Below are 25,857 nucleotides of genomic sequence, written 5' to 3'. Positions count from 1 at the left end.
GAACTGTTACACAGACATGGAACTCTAGCTAATGGTTTGCACGGTGAAGTGCTTGGGGGAAGGATACTAAGGACTTTGGAGTAAGTTTGAGATACCAAAAAAATTTAGCCGGTTGGCGGGCTGGTCGGCTGGCCGTCCAGAAACGTGATCAAGCAAGGTTAGCAAAATGTTAACAGTGAAATCAGACTGGTGAGTAGATGGGTGCTGTGTCATTCTTTCAACTTTTCTGTGAGTTTGACATGTTCCCAGCAAAATACCTGGGGAGGGGGGATATACTCCATTTATGGACAGGGGTAAAATTACCTCTTACGCCAAATGAGCGGAGCACTTTTCCTAAACGTGCTAAACCACACTTTTCTACTGTGAACCACCCATGGATCTTGTTAAAATGAGACTTTGACCCAGCAGGGCTCAGTCGGCCCAAGACTCTGCATTTCTTTTTTTTTTTTTTTTTTTAATGATTTTTTATTATATTATGTTAGTCACCATACAGTACATCCCCGGTTTCCGATGTAAGGCTCGATGATTCATTAGTTGTGTATAACACCCAGTGCACCATGCAATACGTGCCCTCCTTACTACCCATCACCGGTCTATCCCATTCCCCCACCCCCCTCCCCTCTGAAGTCCTCAGTTTGTTTCTCATAGTCCATAGTCTCTCATGTTTCATTCCCCCTTCTGATTACCCCCCCTTTCTTTATCCCTTTCTTCCCCTACCGATCATCCTAGTTCTTATGTTCCATAGATGAGAGAAATCATATGATAGTTGTCTTTCTCTGCTTGACTTATTTCACTTAGCATTATCTCCTCCAGTGCTGTCCATGTTGTAGCAAATGTTGAGAACTCGTTCTTTCTGATAAGACTCTGCATTTCTAACAGCACCTGGGGCCTGCTGATGCAGCTGGTTCGAAGACCCCACTTTCAGAAGTGGGGGGGGTCTACGGTATGACCACGTTTGCCTCTGATGCCTCCAAGTGCAAACGGAAACACCCTCCTTCCACCTGCCCCACCCTAAGCAGGGGCCTCAGGGCCAGCAAGCTGAAGGATCACAGGCTGGGGCTGGACAGGAACCCCAGGGGAGCCCTGTGAGGCTTGGTCAGCCACTCCCAAATTCCAGGCAGCCCAGGGCCTGGAGGAGAGAGGGGAGCAACCCCACCAAAAAACCCGGGCCAGAAAAGACATCTGAGTCATGCAAAGGGCACAGGGCCAGCTGGGGAGGACGCCGGCTTCGGTGACTCAGCAGGAGAGAGCCCAGAGAAGCCCAGCGCTGCCAGCTCCCCTGGAGGCCCCGCCTGATCCCGGCCACGCCGGAAGCATGGCTGAACGCTCCCTCCAAGGACAAGCAGCATATGACCGAGGCTCCGACCTCAGGAGAGCAGCTGGGCTAGACTCTCCGCATCTTCAGGGCTCCACTGTGATGCAAGCCCTGAGGGTGCTCGGGATACAGGCCGAGAAAGCACCCGCCAGTGTCCTCCCCTGCTGATCACAGGCCTCAGATCCCAGCGTGAAGGGGCTGTGGCGAGCACCAAATGCAGCCTCAACCCATTTTCAAGAAGGCGGCACTGAGGTTCCGGAAGGAGGAGGGACTTGCCTGAAGTCACAAATCTAAGTCACAGATCCTGATTCTCAGGCTTCCCAGGCTTCATCTCGACTGGAGTTACACGGCTGTTTGTCCACTCGCCCGTTCGATGACTGTCCCCTGCGAGGCCACAAGCTTCCTGAAGATACCCCGTAGACTGCACTGTCCAAAGACAGCCAGACATCATCGGCCATCCCATGAGCTCTTCTTATGACAAGAGCTGACCTCTCCCCCATCTAGAGGTGGGGGCTGTGTCCCCACCCCTTGAACCCCGGCCGACTTTTGGGATGGCCTCCATCGAGAGAGTGTGGCAGCAGTGACACTATGGGACAGGACTGGGTCATAAGCAGTGACACAGCTTCCACCTGGCTCTCTGTCTGGAAACACTCGTCCTGAGACGCAAGCCACCGCACCGTGACCTCACCCAGGCTACAAAGACATGGACCGTCAAGTCCATTGGAGGCTCGGGCCGGGGGCCAGCGCTAACCACCAGACACAGGAGTGAGGCCGGCTACTGTCGGAGAGACCCCACAGGGGAGCCGCCCAGCTGAGCCCGGGCAACACCCAGCACTATGAAACCTGATAATACACTGCTATTGTTTTATGGAACCAAATTCAGGGTGGTTTGTTATAAGTAGTAGATAACTGTAGTAAGACACGAACCACACCGACCTCACACCCCGCTGAGTCCCCAGAACCAAGCACAGTATACAACAGGTGCTTAATGAATGTCTGTTGAAGGGATAAAGGGAGCCCGGGTCTACCCAACTCCAACAGGGGGCTCCTCTTCCGTCACACCGTGTTGCTTCCACCATCAGATTTAGGGTTAAGTTAGAGTCTAACAGGCCGACCATCTTCTCTAAGCTTAGATTCTTAATAAAAAGAATGGCTCGGGACAAGAGTCAGGGTGTCCCCGGCCCCTGCAAGCCCAGCCTCCAGCTGCCCAGGTGCGGCAAAGCAGGCCCCAGCCCCGGCTGCTGGGAACGCAGAAAGTACAACGGGAGGAAGAAGCCAGCTCTGCGAGCATCCAGGAAAGAAGCAAAAGGAACTTACTCAAATCCCCAGAGGGAACCAGAAATCAGAAACTCCCTCCCCCATAGAGCATCTGAGACAGTCCCCTCTGGAAGGCAGGTTTTCAGGTGTTACAGGGAGCCTGGGGAGCCAGGTGAGCTCCAGGTCGCCCTGCCAGCTTTCCCCGGGCTCAGTTTACCCTCAGAGCAGCTCAGGGTCTGCACCCACTCAGGTGAGGATGACTCGTCCTGTGTGCTCTCCAGCTCCCCAGCAGAGCCTGACATTTAATAAAAGTTTCCTGATAGGGACACGCCACTGACAAACACCCACACCCAGGTACGCAAACACTGATGTACAGGGGATCCAACAGCCGTAGATGTCAGAGCCCGTCCTTCCTGCCAAGCGTGAGCTGGGTTCCAGTGGGTGCCCCAGGCATGGTCACTGCCCTTGTGAACTTTATACACAAGCACACACACACACGCACAAGAACACACAAACGCACACATGCACGCAAACACATTTTCGTGCAAACACATGAACATAAATACATGCACGCACACACACACAAACACGCACAGACAGCTATGTGCACAAACACGCACACACACACACACACAAGCACACACACACTTTGCAAATTTCTCCAACACCACTCCTCCTTGAGCAGGGAAGTCCAAGATTGGGGCCTCTCAGAACACATACTGGGACACGGGTTTCAACAAACACGTTCGCAAGTGTCAACCTCTTCCGAGCCGATTCCCCACAGGTGCCTTCATCACCCACAAAGGCAGCCTCGGCCTTTTGCTGAGGCGCAGGCCAAACCCAACAGAACCACAGCAGCTGAAAACTGCTCTGGCTGCAATTTCACCAGTTAACAGCTGACTAACCACGAACAAAGTGTCAAATAAATGCTCCACAGGTTCCCCTCCCACTCAGACTAAAATACAGTGGCTCAGGCAAACACAGGCAACTGTCCCCACCTGTGAGATGCCATGTCTTGGCTGTCTCTGGCCTCCCACTGCTCCAGCCATATCGGCGTTTCCTGCTGTTCCCTTGACATTTCATGGCAGCTCCTGCCCCAGGGCCTTTGCACTTGCCACCCCTCTGCCTGGACCACTCTTCCTCTGGGTATTCACTCAGCTCACTCCCTTGCTCCAGTGAGGTTTCATGAGGGAGGCCTTCCCTGATGGCTCCTATCACATCGTAACTGCCCATGACCTTCAACCAACATATCAATTTCCTTTCCATGCTTTCTTCTCCTCCACAGGATTTACTGCCACCTAACTGACAATACTTAGCTCCTGGGTTACTATTTGTCCACACCCCCACCTACCCGCATGACAACACAGGCCTCAGGTGGGTAAGAACTGCTTTATTCACTACCACAGCCCTGCGCCCAGATTGGGGCCTTGCACGTGGCACTGGACAGAGGGAGGGAGGGAAGAAGGGGGAGAAAGAGGGAGAGGGGGAAGGAGAAAGGAAGAGAGGGAAACAGGAAGGAAGAACAGAAGCAGCAACAGGAAAGGACTATGTTCCCTTTTATTTCACCAGCTAGAACACTGGCCCTATCTCCACCCCACCCACTCACATCCATGGGTACATACAGGATTTCCCTGTGCCCCAAACTGACAGAACAGACCAACTCAAATCCCTCAGGGGCCTGACACAGACAGCAAAAGAAGGAAGCAAGATTATATAGTGCAAGAGGGAGTGGTGGGGATTGCAGTACTTTAGTAGGGCCATGCACCCCAGCTGAGGTCAAACTGCTGCTGTGGGGGATAATGGTCCTAACACTGTCAGAACTTCTCGTTTTTCTAGAAAACGTGCATAGTTACAATTTATGGGAAATTTCCTACCTTTTAAATGTTTGCTCACATGTTCTAAAAACACTATGGCCATCAAATGAGAAAACCTACATGCCTGCAAGACACAGCAGTTTACAATTATGAGTCCGATTCCCTCCTTAAGTCCCCCTAGCCACAGCTAGGCCTCTGTTTTTCCATCTGTGGAATGGGACAATGATAGGACCTCTCTCTGGGCCTTTTGGGAAGATGGAATGAGATCCCAGGTGGACGATATTGGCACAGAACAGATGTCTAATCCACAAGAGCTGGCAAGGTGCAGTATTTTCACACGCATGTGCACACACACGTCTCTGATCACACTTACGGGGTCGTGGATGGTTTCAGAGAACAGGGGCGGTCGGTCCGAGATGCAGGACAGCACGAGCTGCATCAGCACGAGGGAAAAGTAAATGTAGAAAGTGACATCGCGAAACACGTCGATTTCAGCATCCTAAACGTAAGCCGAGGAAGAGAAGATCACTTTCTGGAAGCAGCCTGCCGAGGCCGGGGGAGCAGGCAGCAGACCCAGGAACAAGCCCTCCTGCCCTGAGCCACCTCCCCCAACAGAAGAGAGGGGGTTAAATCACAGTGCAGTCCCGGATGCCCGGTGAGGGCGGCCCACGTGGTGAAGGGAGGCTCAGGCGTGGGGATGAAGCAGGCCCACATTCAAGGCCTGGCTCCACTCCTATCGGCCCCCGGATGTTGCCAGCTCACTCAACCTCTCCGCACTTCAGTTTTCCCGTCTATAAACAAATCGGCGGTTCTGAGTCGGGGGCGATTTTGCCTCCCGGGGAACCCAGTGAGTGGAGGCCAGGGATGCCATGCTCCCCTCCCCTCCACGACATCCTACAAAGGTCAGGACAGCCCCTTACGACAAAGGCATCTCTGGCCCAAAACATCAATGAGTGCTGAGGCTCAGAAACCCCGTCAGAGTAATTGTGAGCAGTCAATAAGATTACTCATGAAAAAAAACCTTAGTCCCTGCCTGGCACCTTGGAAACATGACCTCAATAAATGTCGGCTACCCTCAGTACTAACCACCATCCATACTGAACACTGCAGGGGCTCAATAAAGGTTCAGTTACTGACTAGCTGGAAGGAGGCGGAGAACAGCAGGGTAGAGGGTAGCGTCTGAAAAAGCACACTCCTCCGAGTTCCCAGGAGCGGCGTATGGCAGCCAATGGGAACGACTTCTTAGCCAGAGTGCTGGCTGATGGCACTGAGGTAACACAGGGACAGGTATCGGGTCCCATAGGGGGGCAGCCGCTCTGCAAACACCACTCCCCACTCAGCTCTGTTCCAGACTGACGAGATCTAGAGCTGACTTGCCTTGCTGTTCACGGCTGACAGAGGCTCAGAGGGTGGGGTGCATTTGCCCATGGCTCCCACCTCTGGAGAATCCACATGGGCCCCTGAAGCTACCCAAGTAAGTGGGGCCTTGAGGAAAGAAGGTTCTAGAACAAAGTCTGGATGAGCTAGGGAAATCCCAGGTAAAGAAGCTGGGCCCAGGTAGCAACCAACCTCTAGTTCCCATAGCAATGCACAATTTCCACATAAGCTGGAAGGAGCAAGCATCTCTTCCAAGGGGCCACTGCAGTAAGATGTGGAATAAGGGGGGCGCCTGGGTGGCACAGTGGTTAAGCGTCTGCCTTCGGCTCAGGGCGTGATCCCGGCATTATGGGATCGAGCCCCACATCAGGCTCTTCCGCTATGAGCCTGCTTCTTCCTCTCCCACTCCCCCTGCTTGTGTTCCCTCTCTCGCTGGCTGTCTCTATCTCTGTCGAATAAATAAATAAAATCTTTAAAAAAAAAAAAAAAAGATGTGGAATAAGGCCACCACTTACCTCTTTTAAGGCAGTCATGATTTTGGATCTCAAGATGGCAAGGGCACACAGTAGGGCTACAAGCCAGAAAGTGAGCATGATCCCCGAGGACTGGACTCCCTTCCTTCTCTCGAGTTGAATTAAAAAGGTAGCAAGCAGCTGCAAGAGTGAAACATACAATAGGAGTTGTCAGAAGACCAGGCCCTCATAGTCCTGGAAGATGTTAGTCCTGGAATAGGGCTGCCCTCAGCTCAGTGGCACCAAAAAACAGCCCGGGGAGGAGTGGGCTCCTGTACCAGCTCTGCTCTTGCCTTGCCTGGGTGACCCTGGACAAGTCACTGAACTTCTCTGAGCCTCCGCTGCCTCGTCTGCAAAAGAGAGAGGACTATATATAGCACCTAACGTGAAAGTGGTGGGAATTTAAGGAGACCGTGTATAGATCTGGGATAGGATGGCAAAGTGGAGGGAAGCTCAGTTTACAAGAGAGAGGCCCGCTTTTTCCTGAATGAATGAGCATGGCTGAGCACCAATAAAACTTTATTTACAAAAACAGGCAGGGGGCCGACCCTTCATTTACAGGTAGTCCCAGCCCTGACAGAGACTAATTATTGTCCTTCGGGCAACAGTGAAATCTGTTCTCTTTCATAGGAGATAAAGGTTCTGTTATCTGCCTATATTTATACATCTCATCTGCAAGGAACTTTATTAGAATGACAGAGGGTGGGGGGAGCTGGGATTTTATTTCATTCCTAATATCTGAAGCTATTACTCCATTTCACACACGACTTCACGATCAGGGAGAGAAAATAAGCAATAAGACGGCTTTTTCTCAAAAGAAGGAGAAAGGCCACGGCCATTCCCCTGACAAGCAGAGCTGGCCTCAGGAGAATCCCCAAAGCTGGTCATGAGGCAGACTTCCGAGGAGCTAAAGGTCACCCACGGCACCTGCCCTTACTCCCCAGAAGCACATCCGCTTGTCTGTCCTCATCCATCCTCCTGGGGGGCCCCCCATCTCCCTCACTTCCCACATTTAACCCATCAGCAACTGGCACTGCCTCTGCCACCAAGGCCGATCCTCAGTTCGCCCACTGCTCACCCTGGCCCCAGCTCCCTCCCCTTGTTCTGGGTGACCCCATGGGCCCCCCCACTGCTTCCCAGCTTCACCTCTTGCTCCAATAATCCAATCCGTTCTCCACTCCTCGGCTTTTCAATACACAGAGCCAGACATGCCACACCCTTGCTCCAAACGTCTCCCTTTAAAACTGGGGGTATTAACTTGGGGTGCAAGGACAGGCTGTGGCTAGAACCCAGAGGTCCGTGAACTTGGATAGGAAAACAATCACATCCTCACTCTCCCTCAAATCAGCACCACCGGTCATTAAGTGAAGGCAATAAACCACACAGCATTAGTGGTCCCTGGGGCTCTGTCACCATTAGAAATTGTATCTGAAAATATACAGGTGAAGATGTCCCCCACGATCATATACGGTCATCACGACTTGGAAATTAAGGAGGCATCCTACCTGCTGGTAGACCTTGATTTGAAATGCACGTACGTTTTTACTTTTTTAATCATTTGCTAACTGTGTTTTTATGCAGTTGGTTTTCCAAACCCGGTGCCCTGCGACTGAACAATGGATGACAACGTGTGATGAAACCACACCATCAAACACACAGTACGACTAAACTAACAAACACCTCTGGACACACACAACGGGGCTGAACTGCAGGTCTGAGAAGTCAGCCTCACACAGCCCCAGGCAGCAGGGCGCCATTCATGTGACATTCTGGAAAAGGCAAAGTGACAGGGGCAGAAAACACACCCACGGTTGCCAGGGCATGGGGCCGTGGAGGGAGGGGCTGACCACACAGCGGGGGCAGCACGAGGGAACTTTTTAGGGCAATGGGACTGTTCTAGATCTCGACTATGCAGCTGGTAGTTACCTGACAGTGTGGCTTTGTCAAAACTCATGAACTTGTATTTAAAAGAAAGTGAGTTTTACTATATTTAAATTAAAGCTCAAGTAAAAACACAGACGTCATCACAAAATCTTCACATATGTACGTGTGTGTATGACTGGTTTCCTTTGTGATCCTTTGTATTTATGTTAGGAACATGATCGTCAGACCTGACTGGCAAAGGAGAAAGGGGCCTGTGGCACAAAAAAAGTTTTAAAACCCACGTTTGGGAATGCCAAAAGAAACAAAACAAAACCCGCTCACCCTGAAGCTCAAGGTCCTACAGGGTCAGCCCTCTGCCCTTATTGCTGTCCCGCTCTCCTCCTCTCCTTCCTCCCTCTTCCTCAGCCACAGAGACCAACTCCTCCATTTCTCCCTCTGACCCCAGGACTTTTGCACGTGCCATTCTCTCCAACTGGACAGTCCTCTGTCTTCAGCCTCTTCAACCTTTTAATATCCTGCTCATCGTGTGGCCTCAGCTCCATCACCCCTTCTTCTCTAGCCCCCAGACCAAACACATTTGCCAAACTTCATCCCCATGGCACTTCGCACAAGAGCAAACACTTTGTGCCTTTTGGGGGAATCAATGAGTATCCGTTTGCACAAATGGACATATGTTCCATGAGGACAGGAACTGTATCTGTCTTATCTCCAATTCCTGGCACACGGTAAGGATAAAAATATATCTGCTGACTACTGGCATCCCATATTCCTAGTACCTGTATACTCCTGCCCCTAGGGGTGTAGAGAGAATGTCACCGTAGCATGAACAGCAGGGCTGATCCTTTATTCTGCCACTGAGCCCACAGGGGAAGAGAGATACTGAGGCTCTCACAGGCCTGTTCACCTCTTAGCTAGCTCAGAGCCTCAAATGGCATACAGCTCGGTGACCCTCAGCCCATCACACGTGTGTCCCCAGAATCACATACTCATGAATGAAGAAAAGACCAGGAACAGGGAAAATTTAGGGAGTATGAGCCCCTCCAGCCGCAGCTAGTCTACCTCTGCACCTTCTTGCCCAACATACAGTCTAAGACCTTCGGGCCAGCAAAGTCAAGCTCTTCATTTACCAATTCCCTTGACATGTTTATGGAGTCTTATTACATGCTAGGCATGGTGCCCGGCTATGGGGACACAGAGGTGAACGAAGCCCACAGGGAGAGCCAGGTATTGGCAAAGAACCCCACAAACAGTGGTGCAGATGCCGGGGTATGAAGCCAGTTCTACCACTTACTGGCGGTGTGACCCTGGGTCAGTTCCTTCACTTCTCTGTGCCTCAACTGGCTTATCTATGAACATAGAAATAATGAGCAAAAATCCCTAAATGAGTTAATATGTAAAGGGATAAGGAATGTTATCAAGTGCAATAAAGATTCACGGCCACGGGGTGCCTGGGGGCTCTGTCCGTTAAGCAGCTGCCCGTGGCTCAGGTCAAGATCCCAGAGTCCTGGGATGGAGGCCCGCACAAGGCTCCCTGCTGAGTAGGGAGCCTGTTTCTCTCTCTGCCTGCCACTCCCCCTGCTTGTGCTCTCTCTCTCTCAGATAAAATCTTAACACAAAGGATTCACAGCCCTCCGCAATCTGGCTCCAACTTGCCTTTCCTTTCCCATCTTCTGTCACCTCTGCTGTCCACCCCCTAAAGCCCCACTCCACATTCCGGCTTCACAGATGGCCACTCCTTCAATCCCAGCCTCTAACCCTTCCTTGGACTCACTGCTCTCCCAGCTCAAAACACCCTGCCCCGAACCTGCTTCCCTCCTCGTTGTCAAACACGCAAGGGCTACGCTCGCTGCGAACTTTAGGACCAAGGTATTGGGTGCATACGCGGGAATGGCCCTTAATTCGGAGCACATCACTGTGGCAGGCGGGCGCTAAAACCATGGCCTCCGCAGCAACCACCCCCCACTCAGCTATGCATTAGCTGTATGACCCTGAGGACATTTAATGTCTCTATGCCTTAGTCTCCTCCCCTGCCAAACGGGGACAAGGTTGTTCTGAGAATAGATGAATTCTAATTTCTAATGTCAAGACACGTAAACCACCAAGAACGGTGCCAGGCACACATTAAGGACTTACTTAAAATATGTCAGCTGTGAGAAAGCCGTTGCCCTGGCTGTGTTTCCCACATAATAATGGACCCCCATGAGGCAGGGTAGTTTCCTATTCAGCTTGGCATCCCACCCGGTAAGCCAGAGGCTGAAAACTCAAGAGGCAATTAGGTCCCAGACAATTAATATAAACGGCTGAGCTAGCCAGTATGAAAGCAGCACACAGCAGGCACCACCAAAGACGGCGCCCACCATTCAGCCGCAGTGGCAAGGATGGCAACAGGGCACGGTGAGGACTGTGGCCAAGCGCACAGCACATGCACCTTTAAAGGCTGCACTCATTTCTCAGCTCCGGCTGATTGTTGCTCCAGAAGACGATAAGGCTGGTATTGCCATCTTTGAATTTTTCAAGAGAAGCCAGATTTTTGCATTTTTACTGTGAGATCTTCTCATTTCTACACACTGGCCACTAATTTTGGCCTCCACAGTGCCTGGCAGAGAGCTAGCTCCTACTTACCATAGTGATGCCCAAGAGGGTTGGGCTGACCAGAAACACCGGGGCCAGGAATTTGCCCCAACTTCTTTCCCAGAAAGAGTAGAAGAGGTCTGCCCAGCAGACGATCCACAGCAAAAATCCCAAGGCCTGGAAGAGAAGGACATACATGTCTTACAACATTCACCACTGGAACTTCCCCCAGTCCCCCTGCAAAAAGCTCAGCCTTGGGGGGACCAGCCAACCCCTGAACTATTAGCTGTGGTCCTTAGATACAGCACATAGCCTCTGGAGCATGTACAAGTCCTAGGTACGGGGAGCTACCCTCTGGGCCATCACGCGCTAGTCTGTAACCAGTGTATGATGCCCTCCTGCACCCAGGGCATGACTGTTCGTCTGGTTGCTGTTCTTCCCGTCCCCGGAAAATTCAAGAGCTCAGTCTACAACTTATCTCCACCTGCCACCCCGGACACTTGCGTAAGGCACCTCACACAGTAAGCACTCATTCAACAACATTCACTGGGGACCTACTAATGGGCCACATACTTTTCAAAGCGCCAAGGATACAACAGTGAACAAAACAGACAAAAGTCCCTGCCTTCGTGAAGTGGAGATTCTAGTGGGGAAAAAATGGGCAAGAAACAAACTAAAAAATATACACTATAATGCCAGAGAGTGATAAGTGACGTGAGGAAAAATAAAACAGGTAACAGGGCGTGGTCAGAGAGGGCCCTTGCCATCAGGTGACATACAGGTAAAGAGCCAAATGTAGACATTTGAGGGAAAGAACAATTCAGTTCCAAGGAACAGCAAGTGCAAAGGCCCTGGGGTAGGGAACAGGTGTGACAGGTTTATGGCTGCTGTGGAATGAGCAATGAGTGTGGTAGATGGCTGGGGAGGAGCCTGGGGCCAGATCAGGCTGGCCACCGTGAGGATTTCATTCCTTGTGGTGAGAAGCTAATGGAGGCTTTTTGAGCAAGGCTTTTGTTTGTTTCTCTGTAAAATCTGTTTTACACTTTAAAGGGAGATGTTGCTCCCCCCAAAAAGTACAAAGTGCTCCCAAAGGTCTGAGATCTAGATAGGATAGGGAGATCGTTAGGATTTTGCGTGGTATGAATGAGACAGGTTTGGATGGGGGTACTGCAGGCAAAGCGACAGCTTCAGTAAAAAACATCCAAGTTTTCCTGTTTTGGGGGAACCAAGTCTTGGGAAACAGCCTTAAAAATGAAGTGAGATGCTTGCTAAGTGGAAAAGAGAAAGTGGAATGAGGATCGCGACACGTAGCTGCTCTCCACATGTCTTCCCTGAGAATGCTTATTCTCGAAGGGGAGAAACGGCCCCTGTACAGTGGAGAAACCAGGCGGCACTTTGACCAACGATCAAAATGAACCCCCTCAATCCGGGGTGGATGAACATTACAGCTAGGTGTAATACCCTCCGAGGGACCCAACACCTGTTCCGTGGTTTTCCAGCCAGACACGCGTTACCCTCACCACGAGGATACATCATGCAGGCTCGAGCTGAGAAACTCCCTCTAAAACAACTGGCCCATGCTCTTCCAATACATGTCAAAGGAAGCTGAGGTGTTCTTCCAGATTAAAGAAAACCCAAGAGACACCATGACTAAAAGCACTGCATGAGGGGAGCCTGGGTGGCTCTGTCAGTGAAGCATCTGACTCTTGGTTTCAGCTCAGGTCATGATCTCAGGGTGGTGAGATCGAGCCCCACGTCGGGCTCTGCTCTCAGCGTGAAGTCTTCAAATTCTCTCTCTCTCCCTCCCACTCAGTCTCTCCTCAAATAAATAAATAAAATCTTTTTCAAAAATTAAAAATAAAAGCGATGAATGAATCTAGACTGGATCTTGAAAGGGGTTGGGGGAGCGGTCCTAGAAATTCTAGGACAGGATTAGGACAAGTGACAAAATTGGAACATGAACAGATTTTTTTAAAAAAGTATTATGTCCACGTTAAACTGCCTGAATTGAGTAACTGTACTGTCGTTACCTATGAGAATGTCCCTGTTTCGAGAAAAGACACACTGGAAGAACCAAGGAGTAAAGATAGCACAGATGCTACCGGTTCTCAGATGATTCAAAAAGAATAAATCATACGTGTGTTTAAGGAGAGAGGAAGAGCCAATCAAAAAAAGGGTGGCAAAATGTTAGAACTTGGTGACCGTGAGTAATGGGTGTTCAGGGCTGTGGGCAGTTCCTGGGGTCCTTCTTGCCACCCTTCCACAGTTTGAAATTATTTCAAGGTAAAACCTTTTTTTTTTTTTTTTTTAAATAAAAAAGATAGCCTCGGGTCAGGTAGGAAGACCTCCTGATAATCTCTCCAGGTCGAACCTCCCACGCTCACTGTCATAATGAGGAAGGGGGGTCCTCAGGGAGGTTAAAACATGTGCTCAAGGTCATACAGCTAGGACGAGGCAGAGCCTGCATCTCCACCCACATCTGAACCCAGAGCCTCAGCCTTCACCCACCACGTCATAAGTCTGCCTTCTAGAAAAAGGAACTCGGTTAAGTAGAAGAAACGTGTCAGTCTTCACCAACCACCGGTCCCCAACCCAAGCACACCCCACTTCCCCCACCAGGAAGAAATCCCAAGTGACTTACAGTTTTGGTTTTGTTGAGATAGGTCATCTGAATGTAGCCCCGGTCATGGCGTGAGAGATAGAGGAAGTAGAAGGGGAAGCAGACCCAGAGGTAAGAACAAGGCACCCATACGAGGAACGTGTTCTGAAAGCACTTGGTGAAGTCGGGATTGCTGGTGTTCCACGTGACATCCCACGCCTGCAGACAGAAACAGATGCAGGGTCAACGGGCTGCACCAAGGAGGGACAGGCATCTGTGTGGAGATCAAAACCGCAATATGAGGGGGTTTAAGAGAACAGACAAGACCCTACACCCGGGGCCCTCTCGGGTAGAACGTGCGAACTAGAAAGATCAGGAGCCAAAAAGACAATGAAATAAAAAATAAGGCATAAAGGTAGGTCTCATCTCACAGAACAGGTAAGTCCTGGGACCTGGGGCAAGTTCTACTATCGTATAAAAGATGGAATCTGGGCACCTGGGTGGCTCAGTCATTAAGCGTCTGCCTTCAGCTCTGGTCATGATCCCAGGGTCCTGGGATCGAGCCCCATGTCAGGCTCCCTGCTCAGCAGGGGAGTCTGCTTCTCCCTCTACTACCCCTCCCCTCTGCCTGTGATCTCTCTCTCATGCTCTCTCTCTAATAAAATCTTTTTTTTTAATTTTTTATTATGTTATGTTAATCACCATACAGTACATCCTTAGTTTTTGATGCAGTGTTCCATGATTCATTATTTGCGTATAACACCCAGTGCTCCATGCAATACGTGCCCTCGTTAATACCCATCACTGGCCTATCTCAATCCCCCACCCGCCTCCCCTCTGAAGCCCTCAGTTTGTTTCCCAGAGTCCATAGTCTCTCATGGTTCATTCCCCCTTCTGTTTACCCCCCCTTCATTCTTCCCTTCCTTCTCCTACCGATCTCCCTGCTATTTCTTATGTTCCATAAATGAGTGAAACCATGTAATTGTCTTTCTCTGCTTGACTTATTTCACTTAGCATTATCTCCTCCAGTCCCGTCCATGTTGTTGCAAATGTTGGGTAATCGTTCTTTCTGATGACTAATATTCCATCGTATATATGGACCACATCTTCTTAATCCAGTCATCTGTCAAAGGGCATCTCGGCTCCTTCCACAATTTGGCTATTGTGGACAATGCTGCTATGAACATTGGGGTGCATATGGCCCTTCTCTTCACGACATCTGTATATTTGGGGTAAATACCCAGTGGTGCAATGGCTCGATCATAGGGTAGCTCTATTTTTAACTTTTTGAGGGACCTCCACACTGTTTTCCAGAATGGCTGTACCAACTTGCATTCCCACCAACAATATAAGAGGGGTCCCCTTTCTCCACATCTTCTCCAACATTTGTTGTTTCCTGCCTTGTCCATTTTTGCCATTCTAATTGGCATAAGGTGGTATCTCAATGTGGTTTTCATTTGAATTTCCCTGATGGCTAATGATGTTGAACATTTTTTCATGTGTCTGTTAGCCATCTAAAAAACAAAATCTTTTAAAAAAAACATGGTGTCTGCCATTGAAGAAACCCGGAAGGTTTCTGTCAACTGAAGAGTCCTTTCGTCACTATGCATCATTCCACTTTACAATCTTGCCAACTGAGGACTTCAGAAAGTCGTCTTTTTTTTTTCTTTTAATGTTTTTTTTATTACATTATGTTAGTCACCATACAGCACATCCCTGGTTTCTGATGCAAGGTTCGATGATTCATTAGTTGCGTATAACACCCAGTACACCATGCAATACGTGCCCTCCTTACTACCCATCACCAGTCTATCCCATTCCCTCACCCCCCTCCCCTCTGAGGCCCTCAGTTTGTTTCTCAGAGTCCATAGTCTCCCATGCTTCACTCCCCCTTCTGATGACCCCCTTTTCTTTACAGAAAGTCGTCTTCTTTGTCCCTATCACTGCCATCGGCGCCACCAACATCACCATCGTTGTGACCACCACCGCTTCCATCATCATCATCATCACGGCCATCACCACCACTAGCAGCCTCAGCATCATGGGTAATGACCAAATTGCAGTCCTCTGTGCTAGGCTCTATTCTAAGTGCTTTATCTGCCGTATCCCCCTTGATTCTGTGAGTACTTCATCACCCCTTTTTCAGAACAGCAAGCAAAGGCACAGAGAGGTTTGGTGATTTGTTCGAGGATCACACAGCAGGTAAGATCTGGAGCCCAATTCAAACCCAGTCAATTCGGTTCTGAAGTCCCTACGGTGAACCACTAAGGTATCCAGCCTCAGAAACAGATTGTTTCAATTGCTTTTTAAAGAACCCACGTGTGTTTCACTAGAAACATGCCAGATAGATAAGCGGACACATAATAAAGAGATCGGGTATATCAGCCCAAAAATAAACTGCAGCCAACAGTTAGGACTTCTGTAAACGGAGAAGTGAATTCAGGTCCTGATTTGACCACTGACCAGTTCCACAACTTGGGGGAAAGTTACTACCCTCCCTTATGGCTTTAATTTCCTATTTCTACCACGACTGGGTCAGATAAGATCTGACACAGGTGGCCCCCCAGGCCAATTTGGCCCACAGCTGGTTTGTTGTTATTGCTGTTGTTTAAGCATCCTTTTTTTTTAAAATCTGAGGTTAGCTGCCAGCATTTTAAAATCAGAAAATTTCATATGAAAGTGTAGATCTGGCTTCTCTTAGAAAATGAGAAAATTTGGGACACCTGGGTGGCTCGGTCAGTGAAGCAACTGCATTCGGCTCAGGTCATGATCCCAGGGTCCTGGGATCGAGTCCTGCATGGGGCTCCCTGCTCGGTGGGGAGTCTGCTTCTCCCTCTGCCTGCCGCTCCCCCTGCTTGTGCGTGTGCGTGCTTTCTCTCTCTCACAAATAAATAAATAAAATTTTTAAAAAGAAAATAAGAAAAATATGATAGCACTGGGCTCAAATTCCTGCTTCACAACCATCAGCAGGAGCTGGGGAGCAGCCCACCTCAGGATGAGGCCCGTGGGCTCCAGCTGGCCCCAGGCCCCATGCAGCCTATCTCCCTCCTAGCATTTTCTCCCCACCACTGGACGGTGCGCCCTCCAGAAAACTCCTGCTATGTCTGATCCCTACAGCCTCCCACAATCAGGTAAGTGAGACCACCGAGGAACTCCAAAAAACCAGGAAATCTTACGGCTCTGATTCAACCGTTCAAGCCACATTCAAGACCGTTGAAGAAAAGAAGGTAATGGGAACAAAAAGATCATTTCACTTAAAAAACACGTTTGACAATCTGATCCAAGTAATGCTCTGAGCTACTCAGGAAAGAGACCTAGTCATGCACAACAGTGTGAGTCTGACACGTACACTTCAAAACGGCTATTAAGATGGTCAGAAAAGAAAGGATTTGACTTTTAAAAAGAGCGAGTGAGCGAGCTCTGGTTCTAAACCAGGTACCTAAACTGCTTCTTCAGAGGTGTAATTATTCTGTGATAGAAACAGTTATTTCTCCAGCACCAAGAACAAGAAATCATGTAAAAATAAACCTTAAAAGGTCAATGCACACAAGGGGATTAGCTAGGAAACTTCTAGACACAAAGAAATCCTAAAAAATGACAAAGGTCATGCCTCTGTGGATTTGGGCATCTGGAAGACAGTCTTGTACATAATAAGTGTGGTATTTATCAAAGACTGATTATTTTAACTGGTTTCACATCACTTGTAATTCTTAAGGTGATGGTGGAAAAGGGGATTAAACTGTTGGTGGTTATTAAATACAGAACCGTTTCTGAGCAGCTGCCAGAAAAAGCACATTCCAAAGGAATTTGCCCTTCTAGTAAAAACAATGCTGGGCCTTAATATATGCAGTTATGTATACCAGAAGCTCGGTTCCTGTGTGAGACATTTCTATAACTTGATCCTTGCCCCAATCTTTCCTTGCCTGGACTACTGCAATAATTCCCTAACCATTCCCTGCTTTCAGCCCTCCTGGCCCCACTCAGTCCAGTCCTTCCCCACTACAGCCAAAGTTATCTTACCTATCTGGACATCCATACATGCATCCATAGATATGTATCTACGCACCCAGCCACTCACCCATCCATCCATCTACCCATCTGTCTAGCCACCCACTCCCTTCCCATGCATCCATGCATCTGTCCATCTACCAGGCACCACTCACCCATGTATCTACCCACCCATGCACCAACTCACCCATTCATCTACCCACCCAGGCACCACTCACCCATGTATCTACCCACCCACGCACCAACTCACCCATTCACCTATCTATCCATCTACCCACTCCCTACCCTTGCATGCATGCATCCACCCACCCAACATCTACTCACCCATGCACCCAACCAACCAGGCATTCATTCATCCATGTTCCTATTAATTTACTTTTAACAGGTCATAAGGTCTATGTGTTAAATTTTTTTCAAACTACACAAAATGGCATACATGTAGTGAAAAAGAAGTCTCCCTCTCTGAATTTGCAACCCCCCATCCCACCCCCCAGGCAAAACTACCATTATTAACATCTTGTGCATCCTTCCAAATATCTTCCAGATAAAGTGTATCAATTTTGTTCCCCCAAAAAGTACAATACATAGTCCTTTCTGTACCTTTTTTTAAACTTAATATTAGAAACCGATTTTTTCAGTAACAGATATGTTCTATACTTGAGAACTTAATTGTATTTCTTTTGAATAAAGGTAGAAGTGACAAGCCATCTTCCTATCCCAGTCCCTAACCCCCCAGGGTCCTGTCTCTAGAAGCACCCATGATTGGTGTCTTGTGAGTACCTTCCAGAAAATATTTTATGCATATATATTAACAAAAATACCTATTTCTGTTATCGAATGAAGGAAGCACACTCCTCACACTGTTCTGTACCTTGCTTTTTCTTTTAAGTTTTTTTTTTTTTAATGTAATCCCTACACCGAACGGGGGGCTCAAACTCACAACCCCAAGATCAAGAGTCACATGCTCTACTGACTGAGCCAGCCAGGCGCCCAGCTTTGTTCTCTTAATAACACCCTTGCACTGCAAATGAAGGGCCTCCTCATTCTTTGTTCCAGGTACTTGGTCTTCCACTGGATGATGGACCCGACTGTATTTGACCAGCCTGCTGCTGACAAGGGCACTGGGTTGCTCTAAGAGACCAACAGTGCAGCAGTGAACTGATAACCTGGTAAGTGCCTCATTTCACACACGCTAGCATATTTATAAGATGACTTTCCAGAAGTGAACCTGCTGGGACAAAAGGTGCATGCATCTGAAATTTAGACACTGCCCTCCAAGGGGATATCAGTTTACACTTTACCTAACAAGGTACAAGGGTGACTCCTCTCCAAACACCATGTATTACAAGCTTTTTGATCTCTGCAGATGTGGGAGTGGAAAATACCTCACTGTAGCTTAAATTCCTTTTCCCTTTATAATGAGGGAAATGGAAGATCTTTTCGTGTGAGTTTGAAAGCAGTAAGATTTTCCGGCTCGGAAGAAAAGTCAGACTTAAACATTTGTTTTAATAAATGGGACAGATCGGATTGTCCTCTCTCCTCTGGGTAGCAACCTCAGATGGCTCACAATCACGTTCAAAAGCTGATCCTTGCTATGCTTCATGAGGTCTTCCCCATCGGAGCCCCGTCTGTTTCTCCTACAATTTCTCCCACCCTGTTCCCCAGTGTGTCAACTCAGGCCTTCACTCAAAGAAGCATTTGCCATGCATGTGTCAAGCATTATTCAAGGTACTGGAGATTCGGGAGGGCCATGGTCCCTGCTTTCAAGGCACTCCCTAGCTGCTGGTCAAATAAATGGTTCTTTGGGATACCTCTTGCTAGAGGCTCTCCCTGCAATGTCATTCTGCTGTAACAAACTCCTACACATCCTTCAAAACCCAACTTGGGTATCTCCTTAGGAAGCTTTCCTCCCCACTCTCCAAATCATGAGACCCACCCCCCAACCTTCGCAATGGTTTTCTTACCTGTCACAACTTCTGTCCTACAAGGACCACGCAAGGACCTCAGTGCCAGGACCATGTGTAACTACTCTTGACTCCTACCCTCCTCACCAGGCAGGTACCCAGAAGTTACTGAGTAAATGGCTCATGCCATGCCTCACCTCCCTGCCCCTCCAAACATTATTTCCTACTTTGCTTTTAAAAAAATAACAATCGGGGAGCCTGGGTGAGTCAGTCATTAAGCGTCTGCCTTCAGCTCAGGTCACGATCCCAGGGTCCTGGGATTGAGCCCCATCTTGGGCTCCCTGCTCAGCGGGGAGTCTGCTTCTCGCTCTGCTCCTACCCCCGCTCCTGCTCTGTCTCTCTCTCTCCTCCTCTATCAAAAAATTAAATAAAATATTAAAAAAATAAATAACAATCCATCCAGGTAGAGCCTGGCTACGACCCTGGGCTTCCTGGTCAGGTGGATGTGGACTGAAATTCGGGCCCCGACCTCCTGCGAACCTGGGCAGGTCACTTCACTTCTCCAAGCTCAGTCTCCTCCCCAGGAAAATGGTCAGGAAAACACAAGGGCCTGGAGGGGTTTTGGCCAGTAGCAAACGGCACAGTGTGTGAGAGGGGCTTCACACAGAACGGCATACTCTAGAAACAAGGGGTGACTGCTAGTAGCAGACGCCAAGAATTCACTATAATCCCCACCACTGCCCCCGGCACGGCCCAGACGCGGGAGGCTTAGAGGACAGGCAAACGCTCGAGTTAGGAAGTAAGCAAGAGAAAACCGGGGAGCATCTAAGGACACACAACTCCTGGCAAGGAGAGGCCAAAGAACGCTCAGCTCAGCGAAGGCAGACGTCAGCCCTTTGGAAGGCAGCTTCCTGCTCCAAGCCACATGCCCACCCCGACCTGGAGGGAGAGGCCGGAGGGAGGGGGGGGTGCATGTGAAAAGGGGAAATCTGCTTGTGAAGGTGAAATTTCACGGGCGGCCAATATGCCACCTGCCCCCACCCCACCTCAGCCACCCAACAGCAGCCCTGACAACTGTCACCAGAGTGAAGACAACAGCATCCGGGCCTCCAGTGTGTCCCTCGCTGGCTGGGGCTGTAATGAATCTTCTGTACAGAGAGATCCCCTTGGCCTCCCCTGGAGACCAGCAGTGTGACCCTGCTGTTTGGGGTTTGGACAGGAAACAGCGAATGCAGGCCACTGGAAGGCTTAAGGAAGGGCGATGATTCACGGAGAGTCTGCCGGCCAACTCGCTGCTCGAGACCCCAGAGCCGACAGCTACCCTGCTCTTCCATCCAGCAGCTCTGCCTCTGGATCCAGGAGCTTCAGAAACCAGGCTCTCTGATTCTGCTAATGGAGCGGCCATCAGCCCAATACTGGTGACAAAATTCAACCCCAGGAGAAGCGAGTCCAGAAAACAGTCACCAGCGCTGACCCAGGCCCGAGAAAATCTTGATACAGAAAGTGCATCGCTCCCCCAACCCAGGCTTCTCTTCACAGGATACGACTGCTTCGTCACCCTTTTATGGGTGCCCCCCTCCACCACCACTCTCAGCCCTGATGCTTGAGGATGGGGGTGGCACAAGTTCAAGGCTGCTTGGCCCATGAGGTCTGGGAGTTCTTAACATTTCACTGAGTGCTGTCAACTCATACCCTTCTCTCTCAGGGCAGAATAATGACAACCAGCACACTCTGAGCACCGATGTACTAGGCATGTCCCCCAGTCCTCACAAGGACTGCTGCTATGCCCATTTCACAGATGAGGAAACTGAGGCACCAGGAACTAAGACAGCTTGATCCACATCAACCCAATCACAGCAAGGACACCACTCTCTTGTCCCCAGTGATGCAGGGTGAGGATGTACAGTTTACAGGTGCCTTGGCTATCTATAAGGGAAGCACCGAAAGTTGGGAGGGGAAGGAAGGAGTGTCACCTCTGTGGAGAGTTGAGAACGAAGTGGACATTATAAAAGGTGGATATGACAGAAACTGGCACTTGGTGCCACGGGTGAGGGGAAGGGAGGTGCTGCTGGATCAAACTTATCCTGTAGTCCTCCTTCCCACTGGACCTCTCCAATAAATTCACTTGTGTTTATGCAAGTTTAAAATGAATTTGCTCTCTCAATACAAAGCATCCTAATAACACAAATTCTGATCCACTGAGTCAACTTCTATACAACAATACGATTCAGAATTTGACATGCATGAATTTAGGGTTTATACCATTACCAGTAGCATACTTCTGGGTAAATCAATGATCTTCTGAGGCTCAAACAGCCCACCAGCAAAATGGGGCTACTACTGTCTCCTCCCCGAAGGACCATAAAAACCCATATAAATGTTGATTATTACTATTACATACAAACTCTTCAGATGATTTTTTTAGGGTCCATTTCTTTCCTTCTGTTCTCCCCTTTTCCTATTCTCCTTCTCATCACTTCACGCCATCTCCCCAAAAGACTATCTATCCCTTTGTCTCCTAGACCTAGTTTTCTTCTCTATTTGCCTGTGACCTTAGACAAGTTACTGAACCTCTCTGAACCTCATTTCTAAGGCTGAGAATACCTATCTCCTAGAGCTATCCCAAAGATCAAATAAAATTACATACACACAGGGTCCCACACACTCAATAAAGGACTATTGTCAGTAATCTTAAGTCTTACATCAGTAATAAAAATAAATGAAGTTTATACCATTATACTCTTAAGATGGTGAACTTATATTGTTACTGATAATAATACCACCTAGCATTAACTGAGCACTAATTATGTGCCAGCACTATTTCTATGCGTCTGAAGTGAGTTAATTTGTTTAACCTCTATGACTACCTAGAAGGGAGGTTTTATTTTGATGCTCCTTTGTTAGATGAAGGAACAGAGTCAGAGATGAAAACTAAACTGCCACAGGTCACCCAGCTTGTATGTGACGAGGCTGGGGCTCAAACTTAGGAAGCCTGACCACTGAGCTGCCCCCCACCCCCACCCCGTGCTGGCTCCTCGTGATGGGGCACACGGGAATTTGTGCAGGGCCTTCTGGAGCTGTGCCTGTGTCTATGAAAAATCTGGGCCAAGAGGAAAATGTGTGAGTCCTCCAATCATCACTAAGTGCAGAACCCACTCCCTGTCCTCACTGCCTACGGCTGCTGTCACAGATCACCAGCAACTTGGCGGCTTAAAGTAACACACTTGTTGAATCCTACAGTTGTAGAGGTCAGGAATCTGAAAGGGGTCTCCGTGGGCTACGATCAAGGTGTGGGCAGGGCTGTGTTCTGTCGGGAGACTCTAAGGGAAGACCCATTTCCTTGCCTCTTCCAGCTTCGAGAAGCCGTCCACATTCCTCGGATCATGGCCCCTTCTGCCATCTTCAAAGCTGAGAGCATCAGACAAAGTGCTGGTCAGGCTGACACCTCTCCTCATTTACGCTCTGGTGTCTCCCTCTTCCACTGACAAAGACCCCCATGATGCCTGGGCCCATCCAGATAACCCAGGACACCGCCCTTCTCAAGGTCGACCATGAGTGGTAGCCTTATTTCCATCCGCCGCCTTCATTCCTCTCTGCTGTGCAACATCCCATATTCAAGGGTTCAGGGGACCAGGCCAGGGGCACCTGTGGAGGGGCAGTTATTCTGCCTACACGTGCCCTCAGGTTTCCTTGGGTCCCTCCTCAGCTCCGTTCAATGGTTCTCACACAGGCAACATGGCTGCCTTCGGCTGGGTCAGGTCCAGAAGCCACCCCAGGGCTGCCAAGCTCCACAAAGAGTGGTCCTGATGCTGACCAGCCCTTTCAGTTCCATCAGGCCGGTCCCCAAAGTGCCGTCTGCTGGGGTATCTCTTCGGCGGGGGCCCCACAGGGCTTCCCCCCACAGCCTGCCACTCCGGCCCGGCCGACAGAGCTTCTAGAGGGACGCCAGGCCAGGGCCTGCAGGGACAAGGGAAACAGCCCTGCCCAGGGCCCTACTGGCTGACCTCGGGACAGGAGGGATGGCTCCAGAGAGGAGGGCAAGCCAATGGTCAACACAGGAGGGTACGCAATGACAAATCCGAACCGCGGCTCTTGGTCACTTGCATCTGGGAGTGAGGGTTGCTCTGACCTCTTTAGTTACAAGGACCTACTTTGAATGTGGCATTCCAGTGGGGTCTGAAGGTCCTTTCCCCCATGTGATTGTGTCAGTAATTCATGATAGGTGGCTTTCTACCACTCAATGGACAATTATGTATCAGGAGACTACCATGTTCCAGTAACATGTGGAGGTCAAGTTCATACTCTCAGGGGATCATTCTATTAAAACAGGCAAATACTAAACAGATAAATTAACAGCTATAGCCATGTCCAATGGCAGCACATGCCCTAAAGAAGAGTACAGGGGGGCAGAGAATAATGGTGGGGGCTGGATGCTATTTCAGAAAAGAGCTCTGGGCCAGGACGATAGTCGAGCAATGACCTGCACATAAGAAATTACGTGGCACCTTCCTCCATCAACAGAAACAAAAAGACTGAAGGCTTACGGAGGGGGTTCTTAGCGGCCTGTGCCAGGACCGAGCCAAGTGCTTTACATCCCATGTGATCCTCACTAACAACTCCGGGAGGCAGGCCCTAGAATGAAACCCATTTTACAGATACAGAAACTGAGACCGAGTTTCGCAAGCAGCATGGGGAGCCAGGAATTTGAATCCAAGTGTAGATGCCTCTGTGTTCCTAGAGAATGTTCGGTTTGCATTTTTTTTTAAATCACATGCATGTACTACTGTTCCCATTTAAAATTGGTATAAAAGGGTATACAGATGCTTCTAAAGGCAGGGAAATTTTCTTAGAAGGATACAAAAAAAAAAAAAGAAAACCTCTAAAAGCTAACAGGGACTATCTCCGGGGGGCAGAGCTAGAGCTGCTGAGAAGACACTATTCATTTTGTTTTATTATCTTTAGCACTGTTTGTATTTTTCACTCTGCATGTACCGATAATAACAAAAGGAATTCGCATTTTGAATAAATAAACAGCAACAGCAGGAACTTAAGGGCAGACATTTCTAAATGCTGGGCTGGGAACAAAGAGGAAGCACATGATTACTGGGCGCCCAGTAGTTGAAATGTCTGGCACAGTGGTAAGTGTTTTCCAAGCGTGAGTCCACTCAAACCCCTACAAAATCAGGACTCTCAGAACTCACCCTTTTCGGACCAGGGGATTCTGAGGCCCAGAGACGTCATGGAGCTTGCAGAGGGTCACAAAGCCGGAAGGAGGCAGAGCCAGGCTTTGAACCCACAGAGGCTGACAGTGAGCCCTAACCTCCCAGGCTGCACCGCCTCTCAGCCAGGTGCTTGGAACTCTAGCGGATTTGCAACGGCCACAGCCTCACCGCCCAGCCTGAGCCAGCCTGGAAGGTGACATTCTTTGAGGCAGGGCATCAACTACACGTCCTCAGGCCTTAGGGAGTCCAAGTGCATCTGTGCAGAATGGAGAAGCAATGTTTTGACCCAGACATGGAAATATGCTACAACTGCCCCCACCTCTCCAACGGGCGCAATGCGAGGGGATGGTTAAGAACACAAGGTTGGAGAGTCTAGGTTCCAGTTTCCACCTCGTCACAGATCTGAGCCTGAAACCTGGGTTTCTCAACCTTGGCACTACTGGTATTTGTAGCCAGAAAATTCTTTGATTTGAGGGGGCTAGCCCGTGCATCAGAAGATGTTAAGCAGCGTCTCTGACCTCTGTCCAAGAGATGCCAGTAAGCACACATCCCATTGAATCCTCACAAACAACTCGAGGAGGCAGGCGCTATAAACCCATTTCACAGAAACTCAGGTCCCATAACCTGCAAGCAACATACACGGCCAGCTGTGACGATCAAAAATGTCTCCAGACATTGCCAAATAGCCCCTGGGGAGGCAAAAATTGCCCCTACCACCCTAAAGCAGCGGCCCCACCAGGCCTCAGTTTCTTTACCTGTGAAATGAGACTAGTTCTAGAACCCAGCTATTACAGAACAAGCAGGAGGATTAAACATGACCCAAAAGGTTCCAGGTTCAGTTCCTGGCCAAGAAACCAATAAAAACAGGTTTTGGTTGGTTGGTTGCTAGCTTGCTTCCTTTCTTTCTTTTCATTCACTCATTCACTCATTCATTCATTCATTCATTCATTCTCTCCATCACACAACAAGTATTTATTGAGTACCTACTCAGTGCCAAGCTCTGGACTAATCAGGGGAATGTGGGGATAAATCAGACATGGTCCCTGCCCCCTTGAGACTCCTACAAAGACAGAAGGTCACAACTCATAACTGCAAAGAGCACTGTTCGCTATACAGGAAAGGAAAGGCTGTCGGGACAGCAAGTAGCAAGGTGAGGGTCCGGGAAGGTGACATATCGGCAGAGCAGAGTGCAAGCATCAGAAAGAGCCAAGTGAGCAAAGATGGGGGGGGGGGGGCATGTCCAAGGCAGAGGGGCGGCAGGGGCAAAGGCACAGGGGAGAAGAGGTGTGCGTATCCACCTTTTCAAAAATGCAGAGGGGAGGGAGGGAATAAGTAAGATGAATACAAGCAAGAGCAACAAAGCCTAGGGCCCTGGAGTCGGAGGGCCTCAGTTT

General features: G+C 49.4%; 1 protein-coding gene across 3 annotated transcripts in view; it reads right to left on the bottom strand.

Annotated features, from left to right (window-relative positions):
- ABCC1 (ATP binding cassette subfamily C member 1) overlaps positions 1-25,857 on the bottom strand; it is a 131,215-nt gene that overhangs the window by 79,092 nt on the left and 26,266 nt on the right. For all 3 annotated transcript variants that reach the window (XM_026520254.4, XM_057315452.1, XM_044391560.3), the window contains exons 2-5: positions 13,372-13,548; positions 10,782-10,907; positions 6,279-6,416; positions 4,760-4,885 (exon numbers count right to left, since the gene is read on the bottom strand). In XM_026520254.4, the coding sequence (XP_026376039.2) occupies positions 4,760-4,885; positions 6,279-6,416; positions 10,782-10,907; positions 13,372-13,548 (567 nt within the window). The remainder of the gene's footprint in view (positions 1-4,759; positions 4,886-6,278; positions 6,417-10,781; positions 10,908-13,371; positions 13,549-25,857) is intronic.

This window comes from Ursus arctos, unplaced genomic scaffold (genome assembly GCF_023065955.2).
Source record: "Ursus arctos isolate Adak ecotype North America unplaced genomic scaffold, UrsArc2.0 scaffold_2, whole genome shotgun sequence".
Classification (NCBI taxonomy): domain Eukaryota; kingdom Metazoa; phylum Chordata; class Mammalia; order Carnivora; family Ursidae; genus Ursus; species Ursus arctos.
The sequence above is the reverse complement of the archived record's forward strand: the minus strand, read 5'-3'. Positions and strand labels throughout refer to the sequence as shown.